We start from the raw sequence: 18778 nt of genomic DNA on the forward strand, positions 1-18778 counted from the left end.
TGAAATTGATAAATTTAGGTAATTTTTTTTGTTTAGTATTTTTATTTATTTTATTATTTTTTTATAAAATATAAAATTTTTTTTCCTAATAAACTTTGCATAAATTCATTAACATCAAATTCGGAATATATAAATCCCTGAATTTTGGTTTGGTTTCTAATAATTAAAATTAAAAATGGTTAAAAATCCTGATAGGAGGCCCCTCCCTGCGCAGCCTTCAGAATTCAGAGTCTCGCGACACAATCCCACAAAGCTTGCCATCACCCGGTCTCAGGAATGGTAATTCCATTGAAGGAAAGTCGAAGATAGCGAGTTTCAAATTTTCTGAAGCGAAACTGCGAAAGCTTAACAATCTCACAGAGCCTTCACTCAATGGAGATTGGCTCTTCCCCCTCAACCTTCTGCTTTCAACCAGCACTCCAGCCACTGATTAAAACTGGTACTAGTGTTTCTACTTGCTGCTGGAGGAACAGAAGAGTTCTCGCAGAGAGCTTGTCAGTCTCTTACCGGAAGTTCGTTGACTTCGCTTTGGAAGAAACCAAACACCACACTCATTTGGTTCCTTCGCCTTTACAGGTATGGCTTGGATATCTGAACTACTATGGATTCCGTCCTGTTTCTGATTCATCTTACGGTACTTGAACTGGTTGTAGTTGATTGTTAAATTGGTTCTTAATGCTGGTTTTTGGCTTGGCGTTGAAGTTGAAACCAAGTATAAGCATTTCAAATTGGTAAGATTTTGAACTTAGGACTATGGGATACCCTAAACAGATAGTATCGATTGAATTGTCAAATAATTCTTTGCTGTCAGAAGGAAAAAAAAAAAGAATGATTTTTGGTTGCAGATATATGGACACCGGACACCAAATTTCGTAATGCATCTATGCTTGATTGATTTACGCTCTCTGTGAGTTACGCTTGCTACCAAGGGGTAATATAGAGAAGAAATAAAGACGATATAAATTTGATACGTTGTTCTCGCAAATGTCTTTGGTGTTGGCTTTTAAAAATCTCTTGGTCAATGCTGAGACCTTCCAAAGGTTGTTGAATTAGTAATAGTTGTGACACTAGTGCGCGTTATTACTTCCAGAATGTTTAAATGATGCAAAATGATTCAACCAATCTTTTTTTCTACTTCAATCCTCCCTTTTGTTATTATGTTGGTTACATTTATAGAGTATTGATGCTCACTCTTGGTTATTTATATTGTCTAAATATTTGCCTTAGAAACTTGATTATTGATGATTCCAATCATTATGGTGATTAGTGCCCATGATAGCTTCTTTATGAGTAAGTAGATATATATTCAATTTAATGTTAGTGCAAACACAGAATTCTATGAAGTACTAAAACTTAAAAGGGTTGCTGTGTCCAATGTTTGGGCATCGATGCTCATAACGTGATCATACTCTTGGTAGAATGCTACTTCTGTTTTTAAATCTTAGTCATGGAAAATGATCCTGAGGTCCCAAAAGATCAATGTGATGCCAGTTAGGTCCCAAAGAATTATACTAAAACATGTGATAGAAAATATGGGAGACATTATTCTAAAAAAAAATAAAAATAAATTCTCTTTATGTTATTTTAATATTTTGTAAGAAGGGAAATCTAAAGCCAAACTTTGTATGGACAAGGTGTTAAGGTTTCTTTTGTGTTCTTTTGTAAGAGAAAATCTGAAAGTTAGCTCTATATGTAGATATGATTAAGGTTTCCTTATTTAGGCATTAGAGTTTTGTTAAATAGACTTGGTTGCACTTCCAATGGACACACTTGATGAATGAAAAATTGTGATTGAATATTCAGATAGCTCTCCCATCTCTCTGCATTCTGCCTCTCCCTCATGCTCCCTCACTGTTCTGTCTTCATCTTCTTCATTTCTTTCTCCCTGTTTCTGGTTTCTCTCTGCTCTCTCCCTCTATTCAGATCTGTGCAAGTGTGTGTTACATCAACATGATTTGCTAATATTGATTCAGATTGTTGCAGATATGAAAGTTTTAGTTGCAAATTAGGCATTAAAGTGGCATGAGTCACTTTTAGTAGCTTACAATTGAGACTCTCATATTTGCAACTATTTGAATATATATTTGCAACCCATCTTTCAACAAAATTGCTTGGGACTTAACTATTATTAAATTGAACTTTTATGACATAATTGTCATTCCCTCTTTTATTATAGCTGAACACCTCATGGGCATTTGTTATTAGTGTTTTAGAGAATTCCTAAACACATTTTGTTGATGAGATTTTACAATTGAACATTGAAATAAATAATCACTCTGGTCAACATTTCATTTCTACTTTTAATTTCTTAAAATTAAAGTATATTTCAAAATTGTTTCATGACTTGTCCTTATTTTTCAGTTTTTGTTGCATTGGCTTGTTCGTCAAGAAGTGTCCTGTTCCTTCCATTGTATTCATGATTGTTTCTCTTTGAAATGTATTTTATGCCTTTTGGAAACCCATGGTCGTACTGAAATGTTTCACTTGCTTGAATTTTAGTTAGTGCACTGGACAATGTTTTAGTTTACTAAATTACAGGTACAGTCTATGGTTTTGGTTACTGGATTTTGGTATAGTATTTATGAGTATCCTGTCAACATTAACAAATGCTTACTACAATAATTTGTCTTACTAGGAAAAATTCAATTCTATCAATTCTAAGGATGGCAAAGGAGTGCTTCATATGCTGTCCTTTCAAGCTGCCAAGATTAGGCTTCTGCGAAGTTTGAGCATTGAAACTGAAACAATGCAGGTATTCCTTTTCTATTTAGTTAGGAAATGACATACCTTTTCTTGGGTTTTAAAGTGCCCCAAAATACTAGATAACTTCAGGATTCTTCTAAAGATAGTTACTTTTACTTTTGAAGTATTTCATTGAAAATGTTACTAAATTTGATGGTGTACATGGAATTGATTTTCACTACCATCTAACGAATGCTTTTGTTGTGGCTGGTAATTTATTATAGCTAGAATTATTGATCGCCCTCAATATTTATATTCCTTGCTGTCAATCCTTGTTTACCCTTTTGACCTGATCAATGAATTAATGAATGCCAAACAACTTTAAAGGTTCACCTGAAACAATTTGATGAAACCAGCTGCATAAAAATTATATCATCGATCATTACAACCAGGGTGTAGGTCTAAGTGAGGAATTACAGAACGCTATAATTCTGGAAATTGAGGATGACAATATCCTCGGCAAAACTATCTCTGCTTCCTATGCATTTGAGAGGCATAGGCTCTTCCAAATCCATCCCAAAATCTTCCTCACAAAACCACCTTTGTGCAAAAACTATTCTCATTTCACCTCTAATGGTGAAAACAAGAAAATTCCCAATTGTCCTTAAATTAAGTCTTGGTATTTGGCTTTCTCTTGAGTAAGTGAATTGAGGCCCATTTCCATCATTACTCCCTACAAGAAAAATCCAAAAATTAAGTGTCACCTTGTCCTCAAGGTGAAAGAAGGAAGACTGCTGCTGAATCACATCACAATTTTACCAAGTCTCGTCATACTCAGGCAAGCCATGCCATTTGATGAGAATCTCCACTTGGCCATTGGTAAGGTGCCAAGCCTTTAAAACTGCCTTGGGTGAACCCTGTAACTCCACATGATCTGTTAAAATGGAGGTAAAGACTGTGGAACTGCAGAAGATGGTGGACATTTCCCAAGTTGACAAGTATGGAAAACTGGGTGAATACTCTCAGCATACTATAATTCTGGAAATCAATTATTACAACACTCTCAGCAAACTATCTCAGCTTCCCATGCATTCAAGAGGCATAGGCTCTCTCAACACTATCCCAAAATCTTCCTTACCTCCCCCCCAACTAAAAAATAAAATAAAAAAAACAATGCGTTGTTCTCTATATACTTGCTGATGGCAATACTTCAAACTTCATCTACAGTTTCTCAAAAATCCCGACCTTTCTATTATCATTTAGGCATCCCTTCTCACCTGTCAAAATTCCTAGTGCTTGAATTGACAGTGGTGCTCCTTGCTGGATTTAATTTTCCATAATACCATTTTCATCATCTAACGTGAGGGATGTATCTTGATTGAATATGCATTTGGGGAATATAATTACAGAGGATTACAGTAACCCATTATTTCTCCTGGTCACACTCTTTATACAAAGCATCACATTTCATCCTTGTCACTGGTGTTATCCCCTACTCTCCATTTCTATTTCTAATTACAAAGATTGCCACAATCTTTGTAATTAGAAATAGAAATGGAGTGAGAGTAGGGGATAACACCATTAACAAGTATTACGTGTGTATGTATGAAAGATCACAAGAAAATTGTTAAAATGAAAACAGAATATAATTATTTACTTTGTGGAAATCTTAATGTTTCACCATGAAAAATTGAACCCATAAGAGAAGAAAAAAGTCTCCAAATTTTCTTGCCTTCATATGAACTAGGACCAATTTTGAAGTTCTAAATGAATGAAAGAAAAATAAATAGAAGTCCTTGTTGAGGTGTTATGTGTCTTCTTGCCTTTGGGCTGAGTTATAAATTATTTATGCATGGTACATGCTGTTCTGGACGCACGCGGCTAAAGAAGTTAGTCCATAAGAGCAAAATTAGATTTGGTACTTGGAATGTTGGGACATTAAATTGTAAATCTGTAGAGGTTGTAGGGGTTATGATTCAAAGGAAAATCAATATCCTTTGCTTGCAAGAAACAAAATGGCGTGGAGAAAGAGCTAAGGATATTCAAGGTTTCAAACTTTGGTATACAGGAAAAGTAAGTGCACGCAATGGAGTAGGCATCATTATAGATAAGGAGTGGAAGAAGAACGTTGTAGAAGTTAGCAGAATTGGAGACAGAATTATTTCTTTAAAAATGATAATTGGACGTGAGACTGTTAATATTGTTAGCGCTTATGCGCCGCAAGTCGGGACAGAAGCCAGTCTTAAGGAATTATTTTGGGAGGATCTGGAGGGGTTGATTCGACACATACCACAGAGTGAAAAGATTTTTATTGGAGGAGACTTCAATGCGCATGTCGGGAGGGAAGCTGGTCAGTATGCGAGGGTGCATGGTGGTTTTGGTTTTGGAGAGCTAAACAATGAAGGGCAAACTCTTCTTGATTTCTCATTGGCATATGATTTTAAAATTGCCAACACTTGTTTCAAGAAGAGAGATGAGCATCTCATCACTTACAAAAGTGGAGCCTCAAGGTCGCAGATTGATTTTCTTTTGGTTAGGAACACAGATAGAAAACTTTGTAAAAATTGTAAGGTGATCCCTGGAGATGCTGTAACGACACAACACAGGGTCCTAGTCCTTGATGTGTGTATTATGAGTAAAATCCAAAAACGTCGACAAGTAGTAACACCAAGGATTAGGTGGTGGCAATTAAAAGGTGAGAAGCAAGATATTTTCAAGCAAAATCTTTTGGATAAAGGAATTTGGGATTCTCAGGGAAGTGCTAACATCATATGGGAGGATATGGCTAAAAAGATACGGGAGGTTGCAAAAGTAGTTTTGGGAGAATCGAAAGGTTCTGGTCCGAGAGATAAGGAGTCTTGGTGGTGGAATAATAGTGTACAGGACAAAATCAAGTATAAGAAGAACTGTTTTAAAGCCATACATTTGTGTAACAATGAGGAAAATTGGGAGAGGTACCGTATGGCTAAGAAGGAAACTAAGAGAGCTGTGGGTGAAGCTCGTTCCAAAGCTTTTGAAGAATTTTATAAGAACCTTGAGACGAAGGAAGGAGAGCAAAATATTTATAAGATTGCCAAGAGTAGGGAAAGAAAATCAAGAGATCTAGAACAGGTAAGGTGTATTAAGGATGAAGAGGGAAGAATTTTAGTTACAGATGATGAAATTAAAAATAGATGGGAGACTTATTTTTCTAAACTTTTCAATGATGGAGAGGATTCATCTAGTAACTTGGAGGATTTAGTAACTGGTGAAGGAGAACAAAATTTGTCATTCTATCGAAAAATACGTGATAAGGAGGTAAAGGAAGCTCTTAAGAAAATGGCAAATGGTAGAGCTAACGGACCTGATTGTATATCTATCGAAGCGTGGAAATGTTTAGGTGAAGAAGGGGTGAGATGGTTAACTAAGTTATTTAATGTGATTTTACGGTCCAAGAAAATGCCTGATGAGTGGAGGAGAAGTACATTAATTCCTATTTATAAAAATAAAGGAGATATTCAGAATTGTACTAACTATAGAGGGATTAAACTCATGAGCCACACAATGAAATTGTGGGAGAAAGTAATTGAGCACAGGTTGAGATTGGAGACAAGTATTTCTGAGAATCAATTTGGTTTTATGCCAGGTAGATCAACTACAGAGGCGATTTATCTACTAAGGGGATTAATGGAAAAGTATCGTTGTAAAGATAAAGATCTACACATGGTTTTTATTGATTTGGAAAAAGCTTATGACCGTATACCAAGAGAAGTGCTTTGGAAAGCGTTGGAAAAAAAGGGAGTACGGATTGCTTATATTAAAGCCATACAAGATATGTATGAGGGGGTAAAAACTAGTATAAGAACGCCTAGTGGTCAAACAAAGGATTTTCCTATAAAGATTGGACTACATCAGGGATCATCTCTGAGTCCTTATTTGTTCAACTTGATTTTAAATGTTTTGACGGAACATATTCAAGAGGAAATCCCGAAATGTATGCTCTTTGCGGATGATATAGTTCTTATAGCAGAGACAAGAGAAGAGGTTAATTGCAAACTTGAGTTATGGAGGAGGACATTGGAGTCGAAAGGTTTTCGTCTGAGTAGAAGTAAGACGGAATATTTATATTGTAAATTTGGTAAAGGACTATTCGAAAATAATTTCGAAGTGAAATTGGGAGATCAAATTATACCTCAAGTGGAAAAGTTTAGATATTTGGGAGCCATTATTCAAAATGATGGCGAAATCAGTGGAGATATTTCACATAGAATTCAAGCTGGGTGGTTTAATTGGAGAAAAGCTAAAGGAGTTATTTGTGACCGTAGGGTGCCTAATAAACTTAAAGGAAAGTTTTATCGTACTGCTATCAGACCGGCAATGTTATATAGTAGTGAATGCTGGGCTCTAACGGGACAGCAAGAGCATAAAGTTGGAGTAGCAGAGATGAGAATGTTACGATGGATGTGCGGACATACACGTAAAGATAAAATTCGAAATGAGCACATACGTGAAAAAGTGAGGGTGGCACCTATTGAGGAAAAAATGGTAGAAAATCGGTTGAGATGGTTTGGGCATGTACAAAGAAGACCAAGGGAGGCACCAGTGAGAAGAGTGGAACATATAACTTTGAGTCCGATTAAGAGAGGTAGAGGAAGGCCTAAGAGAACACTCTTGGAAGTTGTTGAACGTGATCTCTTAATTAATAATATTTCTAAAAGCTTAATAAATGATAGAGCACAATGGCGTCTTGCAATCCATGTAGCCGACCCCACCTAGTGGGATAAAGGCTTGTTGTTGTTGTTGTTGTTTGTATGGTACATGCTGCTTGTTTTCTTCTCAATAAGCTTATAACTTTGTCTTGAACCCTTTTGTGCAGGTTCTGGATTTTGCTGTCTTTCCAAAAGTAGAATATGATGTGCCCATATTTTGTGCTAACTTTTTCACCAGTGGCAGATCAAACATAATTGTGTTGTGAGTCAGCATATCCCCTGTTACTGAGTGTGCTTTTTGTAGTTGTAGAACCTTCCTCCATATTGTTGGGCAATAATTATTATTATTATTATTATTATTTACTATTTTTGTGGTTGATGAATTTTGTCCTAAGCTAATGGAACTTACTTCAAGTCAATGCAATAGTTTCCTGTTCAAGTGTAGTTTTCTAATGTATACAATTCCCTTGGGTTGAACTCCTTTTAAAATAAGTTTTGTTCACTTTTAACTTTCTATTATCATTTGTTGCATAGCTTTTAACTTATGAGAATATTTGACTGTAGGAATCATATGGCATGGAACTTTACATCATTATTTGGGTGTAGTGTGCTTATATATTATAGGGAGAACGGCATTTGGGTCCCAAAGGACTGATTTGATGATAGTTAGGTTCTAAAATGTTTTGAAGGAAGATGGGTTGCAAATATCTATTCAGAAAGTTGCAAATGAGATTTTTCCCTGGGTCTGTAGTAGAATCTATGGGAAGGTAAGTGGTGTAAAGCAACTCTAGTGGATAAGGGAATTATCCTAAGATTCCTAGCTGTAAGGGAAAAGAAGTGGCTTGTGAGTGGATTTTAGGTGCAATTAGAGTATAGGCAGTGTTGTTGTAGCTCTTTGGTCTTCAAATTTTTCAATTTTGCTAGAGAGTGGGGAGTTTAGTCTTCTAGAAGTATAGGGAGGATTGAGAGCCAAAAGCATTGCTGTGTGTGTATTTTGTTTTGTTCTTGTATTTCTATATGTTTTGTGTTTGCGGCCTTTGTATCAATTGTGTATGATGGATATGGGATTGGCTTGAATCATTATTTCTTTTGTAATCTGATTTAGTTATTCAATAAAATTATTACCCACCACAAGTTATTTCCATTATCTCGCTGTCTATTTTTTGGTTTTCATTTGTTATTTTCTCCTTAGAGTTGAGGGCTCTAGAGATAAAATGGCGTCCAACGTCTCAGCTGATTGCTTTGCTAGTAATAAAGTGGGTTGCTTGAGTTGGGCAAGCATTTGGGCCTTACTTACATGGTAAATAGCATTTTCCCATCGAATTTAGGGCTTCTTCCCCAACTAATTTGTTTGACTCAATCCACCACCCAAACTGCTTCTCCTCTTCGGTCTACTCACCATCAAAGAATACACACTTGATTTTTGCTCTCTGGCTGCACCACGGTGCTCTGTCTAGCATCATGCTCCTCAAGCTCCCTTCTATGGTCCTACTTAAGCCAATGATTCTTGGCTATAGGTTGGGTGAACTCCCTCTTCAATTCTTCCCCTACCTTTTCACTATATTCCGAGGACCATGGCAATGATACAAGCTTCAACTAAGGTATCCCTTCTTCCTTTCTCTCCTTCTAGGGTTGGTTTCCTTTGTCATCTTTGTTCTTCTTCTCATCTCTTTCTTCTTCAGCTATCTCATCTTCTATTTTTTCCTTCAATCCAGCACCCTCTTCTTTCGTATCCTCATTTGCTCCAACATTTTTTCTCCTCAACTTGTGCCTCAGCTTCAACTTCAAACTCCTCTTTGGTTTTTCTTAACTCTTCCTCCATTTTTCTACTTTCTTTCCAAACTTTTATGGTGTCTATCATGTTATCCTCATTCATTCTCAATATCTTATGTTCTTCTAGAGTGATCGCCATCTCGTCCCAAGATTGTACTACTCTCATACCAAATGGTAGAGCCCTCAACTCTAAGGAGAAAATAATAAATAAAAACACAAAAATAGACAAGAAGATGATGGAAATAACTTGTGATGGATAATGCTTTTACTGAATAACTAAATTAGATTACAGGGGTAATAATGATTAAAGCCAATCCCATATCCCTCATACACCTTGATACAAAGATTGCAACCACATAACAGTGACAAAAATACAACAGAACAAAATACACACACAAGGCAATGCTTCTGGCTTTCAAAAGGCCAGATCTCTCTCAATCCTCACTATACTTTTAAAAGTTTGAACTCCCCTCTCTAGCAGATTTGGAGAATTTAAAGACTAAAATGTTACAACAGCACTGCCTACACTCGAATTGCATCTAAAATCTACTTGCATACCACTTCTTTTCCCTTACAGCCAGGAATCTTAGGATGATTCTCTTATCCACTGGAGTTGCTCTTTCTTACACCATTTCCCTTCTCATATATTCTGCTATATGCCCTAGGAAATGATTTGTAAATCTTCCTTGAATCTTCTGCTCTATCAAAATCACTGAGAGCAAGGGCATTTAAGTCCTTCAAGTCACTCTCAGCATTTAAGACTCATATTTGCAAGTCATTCTCCTTTATAATGTTTTGTGATCCTATAGTCAATAAATTGATGTTTTGGAGCCTAACTGTCATTCTGCCTATATTCTACCAGACCAAAATGTCAGTCTCATTAATTAAGTAAAAGAATTAGTGTTATTAGTAGCCCTGAGTGAACTGAGCGAAAACAATATCATATTTACAAGGCATTAATTATTACCAGCCGACTTTTGTGAAAGAAAGTGCCATTATTCTTTGGAGAAGGTTCAAACCTCTTTTTTATCAGTTTATATTTGAAAATATCTGAATGGATTTTTTATTTTTGGAGAAGTTTATTTTGATGTGGTTCAACACTTGATAGGTATTAAGAAGGCTTAAAGTGGCTCCCCTATTTCATGTTGACTTTTTTCTTTTTCGATTGGATTATCAAAACCCTCCTTTTATTTTTGTTTTCCCTTCAAGTTCATGTTTCTTTCCCATTCCTGTTATGTAGTGAATGAGCAATCTGCTTTCTCTCGTATATAGATCAAAGGAGGCCGAGTACATATATATACAGGAATAGGAGCACTAATCTCTCCGAAGAATAAGGGACCAGTATCGGTCAGCAGCTAAATAAAGTAATATCTAAATAAAGACAGATCCTACCTAATCTCCTAGGATAATGAATATTAATAGAGAATATATTCACATAATATCTAATAATTACACGGTCTGACCACACTCCCCCTCAAGTTGGAGCATAGATGTCAGTCATGTCCAACTTGCGTATACAACTATCAAATGCTGGTCCATGTAGGCCTTTGGTCAATACATCTGCAGCCTGTAGCTCTGTAGGGAGGTATATAAGACATACTATACCTTCTTCCACCTTTTCCCTTATGAAATGCCTGTCTATCTCCACGTGCTTGGAACTTTCATGCTGAACAGGATTTAAAGCCATACTTATTGCGGCCTTGTTGTCACAATAAAGTTTTGATGGTGGATCAACCTTGACATGTATCTCCTCCATTACGCGTCTTATCCACAATCCTTCTGAGATGCCTTGGGAGAGAGATCTTAGTTCAGACTCAGCACTGCTTTTAGAAACTACCCTTTGCTTCTGGCTTTTCCAGGTAACAAGATTTCCCCACACAAATGAGCAATAACCTGAAGTTGATCTTTTGTCCTTATAGGTTCCTCCCCAATCTGCATCCGAGTAAACTTCTATTAATCTTTGCTCTTGTTTTTTGAAAAATAAACCTTTTCCAGGTGTACCCTTTAGATACCTTAGAATTCTGTATGCAGCATCCATGTGGCTCTTCCTTGGATCACACATGTACTGGCTAGCAACACTCACAGCAAAAGCTATATCCGGTCTAGTATGGGAAAGATAGATCAATTTTCCCACCAACCTTTGATATCTCTCCTTGTCTGCAGGTTCATCCTCCTCTTCATTCTCTTCTAATTCTTCCTCAAGTTCCTCATTTGATTCTTCACTTTCTTTTTCCTCCTTGGACTTCTTTTTTACCTTCTTCACTACAATTGGCGTATCTACAGGTCTGCACCCAAGCATACCTGCTTCCTTTAGTAGATTGAGGATATATTTCCTTTGAGACACATAGAGCCCCTGTTTTGACCTTGCAACTTCCATTCCCAAAAAATATTTTAAGTTGCCCAGGTCTTTTACTTCAAACTCTTTACTTAAAGCATTTTTACTCTCCCAATCTCTTCTTCATAATCCCCTGTAATGATTATATCGTCCACATATACTATGAGAATACACCTCTTACCGTTTTTCATTCTCACAAACATGGTGTGATCTGAGAGACCTTGCTTGTACCCTTCAGCTTTCAATACTTCTGAAAATCTATCAAACCACGCACGTGGGGATTGTTTTAGGCCATAGAGTGATTTCTTTAGTTTACATACTTGATTTGTGTGCCCAGTGCCGAAACCTGGAGGTAAGCTCATATAGACTTCTTCCTTGAGATCTCCGTTCAGGAAAGCATTTTTTATGTCTAGTTGATGTAATGGCCATTCAAGATTTACCGCCACAGAGAGTAGAATTCTGATGGTATTTAGCTTAGCTACAGGAGCAAATGTCTCCTTATAGTCTAAGCCATATGTTTGTGTAATGCCTCGTGCCACCAGTCTAGCTTTTAGCCTATCTAAGGCTCCTGTGGAATCATATTTTGGAGTAAAAACCCATTTGCACCCTACTACTCTTTTTCCCTTAGGCAACTCCACTATATCCCACGTTTCATTCTTTTCCAAAGCTTTCATTTCCTCCATAACAGCAGCTCTCCATTCTGGTATGCTCAAATCTTCATATACATCACGAGGAATCTTCATTGTATCAAGATTAGTCACAAACACACGAAATTGAGGAGATAGAGCATGGTAACTTACAAAACTTCTAATAGGGTGCTGAGTACACGATCTCGGTTGCCTCCTAAGAGCAATAGGTAGATCTAGATCATCTATCTCCTTTTCTTCAGCAATACCTTTCACTTCTGGTTCGTTATTCTCCATAATCTCACCTTCAGGGACCTCTTTCAGTTCTGAAATTGGTAGTGCTATTGGCATGGCAGACTCTACATCTCGCCTCTTCTTTCTTGAGTAAGTTATGAGTTCTTTTTCCGGTGCTGTACCTGCATTACTGTTTTCCTTTAAAGGACTTTTCACTTCAGTTTCTGGCCTATAAGTCCGAATTTCAGGTGCAGGTATGTTTGAAGCAAGTGGTTCAGAACCGTTTTGAGGCTGTTCTAGCTGGTCAGGAATAGATTCTGGCGAGACAGACAGTTCTGAAAAAATATTTTCCTGGTTTTCCTGTCTTCCCAAATCCTGAAATTCACTCCCCTTCTCCCCCTGAATTGAAGAATTTGGGAAAAAAGGGACAGATTCAAAGAACGTGACATCTCGGCTGATATATAATTTCTTGGAGGAGGGATCAAAACATTTATACCCTTTTTGAGTGGAGGAATAACCAAGGAAAATACATCTGACCGCTTTAGGATCCAATTTGTGGGAATGATGAGAATGGACAAATGCTGTACAGCCAAAGATTTTAAGGGAAAGATGAGTTTCAAGATGAGTGATAGAGTGAGATTCTTTTAACTTATCAAGTGGGGTAACATGAGACAAGACACGGCTGGGCATGCGATTTATCAAGTAAGTTGTAGTGAGTATCGCATCACCCCAGAAATATTTAGGGACATTATAGGTAAACATGATGGCACGAGCAACTTCCAAATGTGTCTGTTCTTGCGTTCAGCAATACCATTTTGTTGTGGGGTGTTGGGACATGTACTCTTATGAATAATGCCATGGTTTGTTAAGAAAATATTCATTGGCTTATCACAATATTCAGTTCCATTATCTGTATGAAGTACCTGGATAGTGGTGTCAAATTGGGTTTTAATCATGGTATAAAATTCAGAGAAAATAGTGGGAACACTAGATTTATCACGTAATAAGTAAACCCAACATAATCTAGTGTGGTCATCAATGAAGGTAACAAACCACTTGGTATAAGTACGATTAGCAACACGAGTAGGGCCCCACACATCACTATGAATAATAGAAAAAGGACGAGAAGATTTATATTCAGAAGATTTGTAACTAGATCTTTGATGTTTAGCAAGTTCACAATCAGTACACTGAAAGGAAGACAACTTATGGAATTCAGGAAATAAATGACATAAATATTGAAAATTTGGATGACCCATTCTCCTATGCCATAACATAAGATCATTAAAGTCCTTATTCTTAGAGGTAGAGGCAATATTGCACCGGATTCTAGACCAAAGATTACTCACGGTTGATTCATCGAGATAGTAGAGACCATTATGCTCTTTAGCACTGCCAATCATCTTCCCCTATAAGAGGTCCTGAAAAATACAATGGGTAGCACAGAAATGAGCCCAACACTGAGCTTGTTTTGTCAATTTACTAATAGACAACAGGTTGCATGCTAGGTAAGGTACATGAAGTACGTCTTCTAACTTCATAACATCAAAAATAATAACATTCCCTTTACCCGCTATAGATAAGGCAGACCCATTAGCAGTACTGACAGTTTCATGCCCAGCACAAGGTGTATAGGAACTAAATAACTTAGAATCTGATGTCATATGATCTGTGGCTCCAGTATCAACAATCCACTTGAAATTACTAGCAGCAGTAAGTAGAGTACAGTTACCTTTGTGCGCTATTGATGCCGTGTGACCTTGCTTCTGATTCTGCTCAGCTTTTTGAATCACATCAAGCATTTCAATCAACTTACCCAACTGTTCTTTGTTTATCAAAGGTAATGAATTTGAGTCGGTCTTCTCTTGTGAAGTGTCATGAGAAGTCTGATATCCCCGTGTCTTTCCCCTTCTAGGCTTCCAATCTGCTGGCTTCCCATGCAATTCCCAACAGGTCTCACGAGTATGCCCTTGTTTCTTACAATGTTCCCACCAAGTCTTCCCTTTTTGGCTTCTATGATCTGCTCCTTTGCTAACAAGTGCAGCAGAGTCCAGAGATGGTGAAGAATTGGGAACCGTACCAGGGAGCATCACCTTACGTCATGAAGCTTCTTGGCGTACTTCAGAGAAAACTTCTCTCGGTGAAGGCAGTGGTGATTTGCTGAGAATACGTCCACGTACGTCATCTAGAGATTGATGTAACCCAGCCAAGAATTGAAAGACACGTTCATTCTCGATTTGCTCCTTATAACGAGCCACATCAGTAGCATTTGACCACTCCACCTCAGTCATTAAGTCGAGTTCTTGCCATAATGCAGTAAGCTCCAACCAGAATGCCGTAACATCTCGTTCACCTTGTTAAATAGTCCACGTCTTAGTTTTGAGTTCGTACGGTCGTGCCAAGTCTTTTCCATCTGAATAAGAGTCTCGCACAACCACCCACATCTCATGCGCTGAAGGTAAGAACATGAAGCTCTGTTGAACTTCCGGTGTCATCGTGTTAATGAGCCATGACGAGACCAGAGAATCGTTGGTACACCACCGTTGCCTTTCATCGGGTTTGGTTTCATCTGGGATTCTGGACGAGCCATCCAGAAGACCCATCTTACCTCTGCCTTCAACAGCAAGTTTCACGGCCTGTGCCCATGTGCGGTAATTGTCGCCCTTTAGCTTCATAGTCACGATTTGCATCGAAGATCCATCGTGGTTAGTAGTCAACCCAGAGGGACCACCAACCTTGTTCGAATCATACAGCGAGGACCCATCACTCTGCGTCATCGGTGAAGACGGGCGACTGGGGTACAACTCGTCTGCGATGCTTTCTGACTCGTGCTCGGTGTCGGAAGCGTGTGGAGAAGCAGCTGGCTCTGATACCATGTAGTGAATGAGCAATCTGCTTTCTCTCGTATATAGATCAAAGGAGGCCGAGTTCATATATATACAGGAATAGGAGCACTAATCTCTCCGAAGAATAAGGGACCAGTATCGGTCAGCAGCTAAATAAAGTAATATCTAAATAAAGACAGATCCTACCTAATCTCCTAGGATAATGAATATTAATAGAGAATATATTCACATAATATCTAATAATTACACGGTCTGACCACATGTTAGTATATTATGTGACTTTTGTTAATGTAATTAGAAATCGTAGTTCTTCTATTGTTTTCTTGTAACTATAAGTACAGGGTCTTAAAGAGAGTGAAGAAGTTTTGTCCTAATAATCAGAACTCCTACATGCAACCATCACAATCCAACTAGCAATGCTTCTTTGACTGTTTTTATCAGTTAGAGTTTGCATAGATTGACTTAGATTATGTAATTCTGTATAATCAAAAGATTATGAAAAATCCCTTGCTTGTTTCTATTCTTTTTCTACCATATTTAGAGAATTCACCGTCATACTAGTCAGTCTTGGTATGTATTTTGTGAAGATGACTATTTGACTTTACCTATTTTTTTTTTCCCACCCCAAAGAAATTGGAGCACTATAATTATGAGTGGCAAATCACAAGAATGTGACTTCATGTGGACTTTTAGTTTTCTAATAATTTGCTTGATCTAGCATTATACTTTTTACTAATGAACTTCTTTATACTGTGTATGAACACTTTAAAATAGTGTATGAAGTTGTTAATACGTTTTCCAAATTGAATGTGTTAACTTCGAAGTATTCAAGTTCAGAGGGAACTTTATAACTATAGTGACAAATAAAAGCCCTTGTTGTCTCAGCAATTACAAAACACGAGTGCCTAATTTGTGCAATATGACTTCATTTGTTGTACTTTCATTTTGGTGCAATGCTTTCCCCTCAATTCCGTTTGCATCTATACATGTGATTTACATCATCAAAACTTGGTCAAAACAATGTAACTGTTAAATCATAAATCTAAATTTTGGAAGTGTTGCATCTACTAAGTTAATGAAGAATAACCTGACATCTTGCTGGATTCCCTCCTTTTTATGGTTGACAATGAGCATTTAACACTGTGCTTCCCCTTTATTTTTCATGCTCTGATGGCATTGGCAATATTACAAGAGTTCTCCTCTTTTCCTTCTAAGTTCAAACATTATAAAGAAATTACAGTGTTTTATGTGGAGCGCTAACTCTGGAGCATAGCATTAAAATTACAGGGACCTTAACCCACTGCATGATATTATCAATCAGCAGGATTACAAGGAAAAGTACTTTAAACGCTTAATTCCCCTTGGCCTCAAATATTCCGAGGTAACTACAAATATATTAGTTTGGCATGTTTCTCAAGTTCATCTTTGAATCTGTTTAACTTAACACTTCTTTGACTTCTTTCTATAATGATCTAGGTTTCTTAACAGAACACAAATTTCATGCAGCTTTTACCATGGGGAGGGAAGCTCACAAGCGAGTCCCTACAATTTTTTTCACCCATTGTCATATGGACAAAGTTTTCTTCAAGTCCAGAAAACTATGATATTCTGTATTCTGCATTCCAGGATTACTACAAGGTATTAACACCATGATCGATTTCCGCTATACTATATCTCAATTTTGCGATACTTTAAAGATCAAAATTTCAGTAGCTTTCTCAATGTATTACCCACTAAACTATTAAATTTTTCTATATGACCCTTAATCTGCAGGCATGGCTGGAATTAACAGGCAAAGCAGTTGAGGAGACAGATGCATCTCAGATTTCCTGCAATCGTGAAGCACAACATAGATATCTAACCTGGAGAGCAGAAAAGGTATTGGGATACGTTGCTACTCATACAGTCATATGATTGGTCATTTGACCGTATTAACCTCTATGCTTGCGATAGAATTAAACGAAATTCTAAATTAGCATCTTCCCTTGAAGTCTGTGGATACAGAGTTCTCTAGCATTTCTAGTCTTCCCACAACCTATAGTTGATTATTAATCTGACGATATTCCATTATTCATATGCTGCGTGAATTAACCAAACCATTATTTCAGTGCTGCATTTTCTAATTGTTAATATTGTCAACAAATTGTTTTTGAACTGAAGGCCTAAGCAAAAGGAGAGAGTGATTTACGAGGATGACAAATAATGGTCTCCAAGGACATTTTAATTAAGCCTAGAAGATTCACTGTAGATCTTGCATTTCTTCAACGTCATCAGTTTAGACTGATATTATTATCAAGCGTGTTGGTCATGTTTTGAATATGATGTTCTTATCAATCGCTTAGAGGATTTGGATAACTCATGCTAGAGCATAGGAAAACTATTTTTCAGAATTTAAATCAGGATTCTATTGATACTAAACTTTTGGAGATGAATTTTTGTTTACTCGGGACTCTTCAGCACCATTTAGCAATGACTTAGACTAAGTTTATGTTATTATATTTGAAACATATCACTTATGAGCTTCGCTCATGGAAACTTTTGGAAAGTAGGATCCAGGTCAAGGGCTTTTAAAGAAGCTGATTGGGGACACACTTGCAAAGGTATCCGTAATATGAGATCAGTACTTTTCCTCAAGAAACTTGAAGTGCAGTTTCAAACTTCACGTCTTTTTTCCTATAGGATTTGCTGAGAAACTTTCTATTCAATGGAGCTGACGAACTTGGAAGCAAAATGTTCCTTGATTACTTCCCAGAATTCCGCAGCAAGGATGGCACTGTAAATAAAATACACAGCATTGTAGGAAAGTCTTGCGAAAATCGCCCTTGGGATGCAAGAGGAGAATTTATTGGCAGCTGATTTCACCATCCGGTTTTGGTAAATTGCTGTTTTCTTTTCATCTCTTCTATCGGATCTCTTACCCCTTTTTTCTTCTCAATTTTGGCTTCCCATCATCTGATATTTTTTGTTCTTTGATCTTCAATGTAATATTTATTACTGGAAAAGTAATTGCTTATAGTGGATCATGGGTATCAACAAATCACTAACTGGTTGAAGATTCAAAGCCCTAATCTAAGTAGAATTACCGCCTTTAATGTTGTTGTTGCATCTTAGGAAAAAGACAAAAAAAGCCCCTTGGAGCTTTAGCAAAGGTTATGAATCCGACAACCTCAGATCCTATGGCTGCCCAGGGAACGTACTTTGTATCAACCTGGTGCCAGTGAAAAAAAAAAAAAAGTTAAAGGTATTTTTTTCCTCATGCAATTCATCTTAAATGATATATATTGGTCCAATTTCTGGATGTAAGAGATGGAATCAATTTACAATTTGGTCCCTAAATTATATTGTCCCACTGAAAGACAAATTGACGTGTAATGAGTTTCAAAATTTGAGGGACCAACTTGCTTACAGAAATAAGTCCATGGACTAAAGCATTAGGGGAGAGATCTTTTAAGAACCCAATTTTGTATTTAGATTAATTGATTAAATATCTGAATGGTTGTGGTGGTTTCCTTAATGAGTGAATAGGGTAGATAATTAGATACAGTCCGATATGTGGGAAATTTAATGTAATGATAGGGAAATCTAGGAATTTTT

At 37.1% G+C, this 18778-nt stretch overlaps 2 protein-coding genes across 2 annotated transcripts; one reads left to right on the forward strand and one right to left on the reverse strand.

Moving 5' to 3' along the window:
* The first annotated feature begins 207 nt into the window (after positions 1-207).
* LOC129318213 (phytochromobilin:ferredoxin oxidoreductase, chloroplastic-like) lies at positions 208-18276 on the forward strand. The gene is made up of 8 exons (XM_054962853.1): positions 208-576; positions 2636-2752; positions 7538-7632; positions 16472-16565; positions 16691-16822; positions 16958-17062; positions 17734-17784; positions 17864-18276. Exons 1-8 carry the CDS (start codon positions 373-375, stop codon positions 18038-18040), a joined length of 975 nt encoding a protein of 324 aa, XP_054818828.1. The 5' UTR covers positions 208-372; the 3' UTR covers positions 18041-18276.
* Positions 10770-11511, reverse strand: LOC129318215 (uncharacterized). The gene is made up of 2 exons (XM_054962854.1): positions 11156-11511; positions 10770-11075 (listed from the first exon to the last, which is right to left on the reverse strand). The coding sequence occupies exons 1-2, from the start codon at positions 11440-11442 to the stop codon at positions 11057-11059; spliced, it is 306 nt and encodes a 101-aa protein (XP_054818829.1). The 5' UTR covers positions 11443-11511; the 3' UTR covers positions 10770-11056.
* Positions 18277-18778: the final 502 nt, after the last annotated feature.

Source organism: Prosopis cineraria, unplaced genomic scaffold, assembly GCF_029017545.1.
Source record: "Prosopis cineraria cultivar Desert tree isolate PC_DT_omini unplaced genomic scaffold, ASM2901754v1 PC8, whole genome shotgun sequence".
Taxonomy (NCBI): Eukaryota; Viridiplantae; Streptophyta; class Magnoliopsida; order Fabales; family Fabaceae; genus Prosopis; species Prosopis cineraria.

Coding starts and splice junctions, on each gene's coding strand:
- LOC129318215 (XM_054962854.1), bottom strand. CDS start 11,442: ATGCTTGGGTGCAGACCTGTAGATACGCCAATTGTAGTGAAGAAGGTA.
- LOC129318213 (XM_054962853.1), top strand. CDS start 373: ATGGAGATTGGCTCTTCCCCCTCAACCTTCTGCTTTCAACCAGCACTC. Junction 2,753..7,537: donor TTGAAACTGAAACAATGCAG/GTATTCCTTTTC, acceptor CCTTTTGTGCAG/GTTCTGGATTTTGCTGTCTT. Junction 17,785..17,863: donor TTGGGGACACACTTGCAAAG/GTATCCGTAATA, acceptor TTTTTCCTATAG/GATTTGCTGAGAAACTTTCT.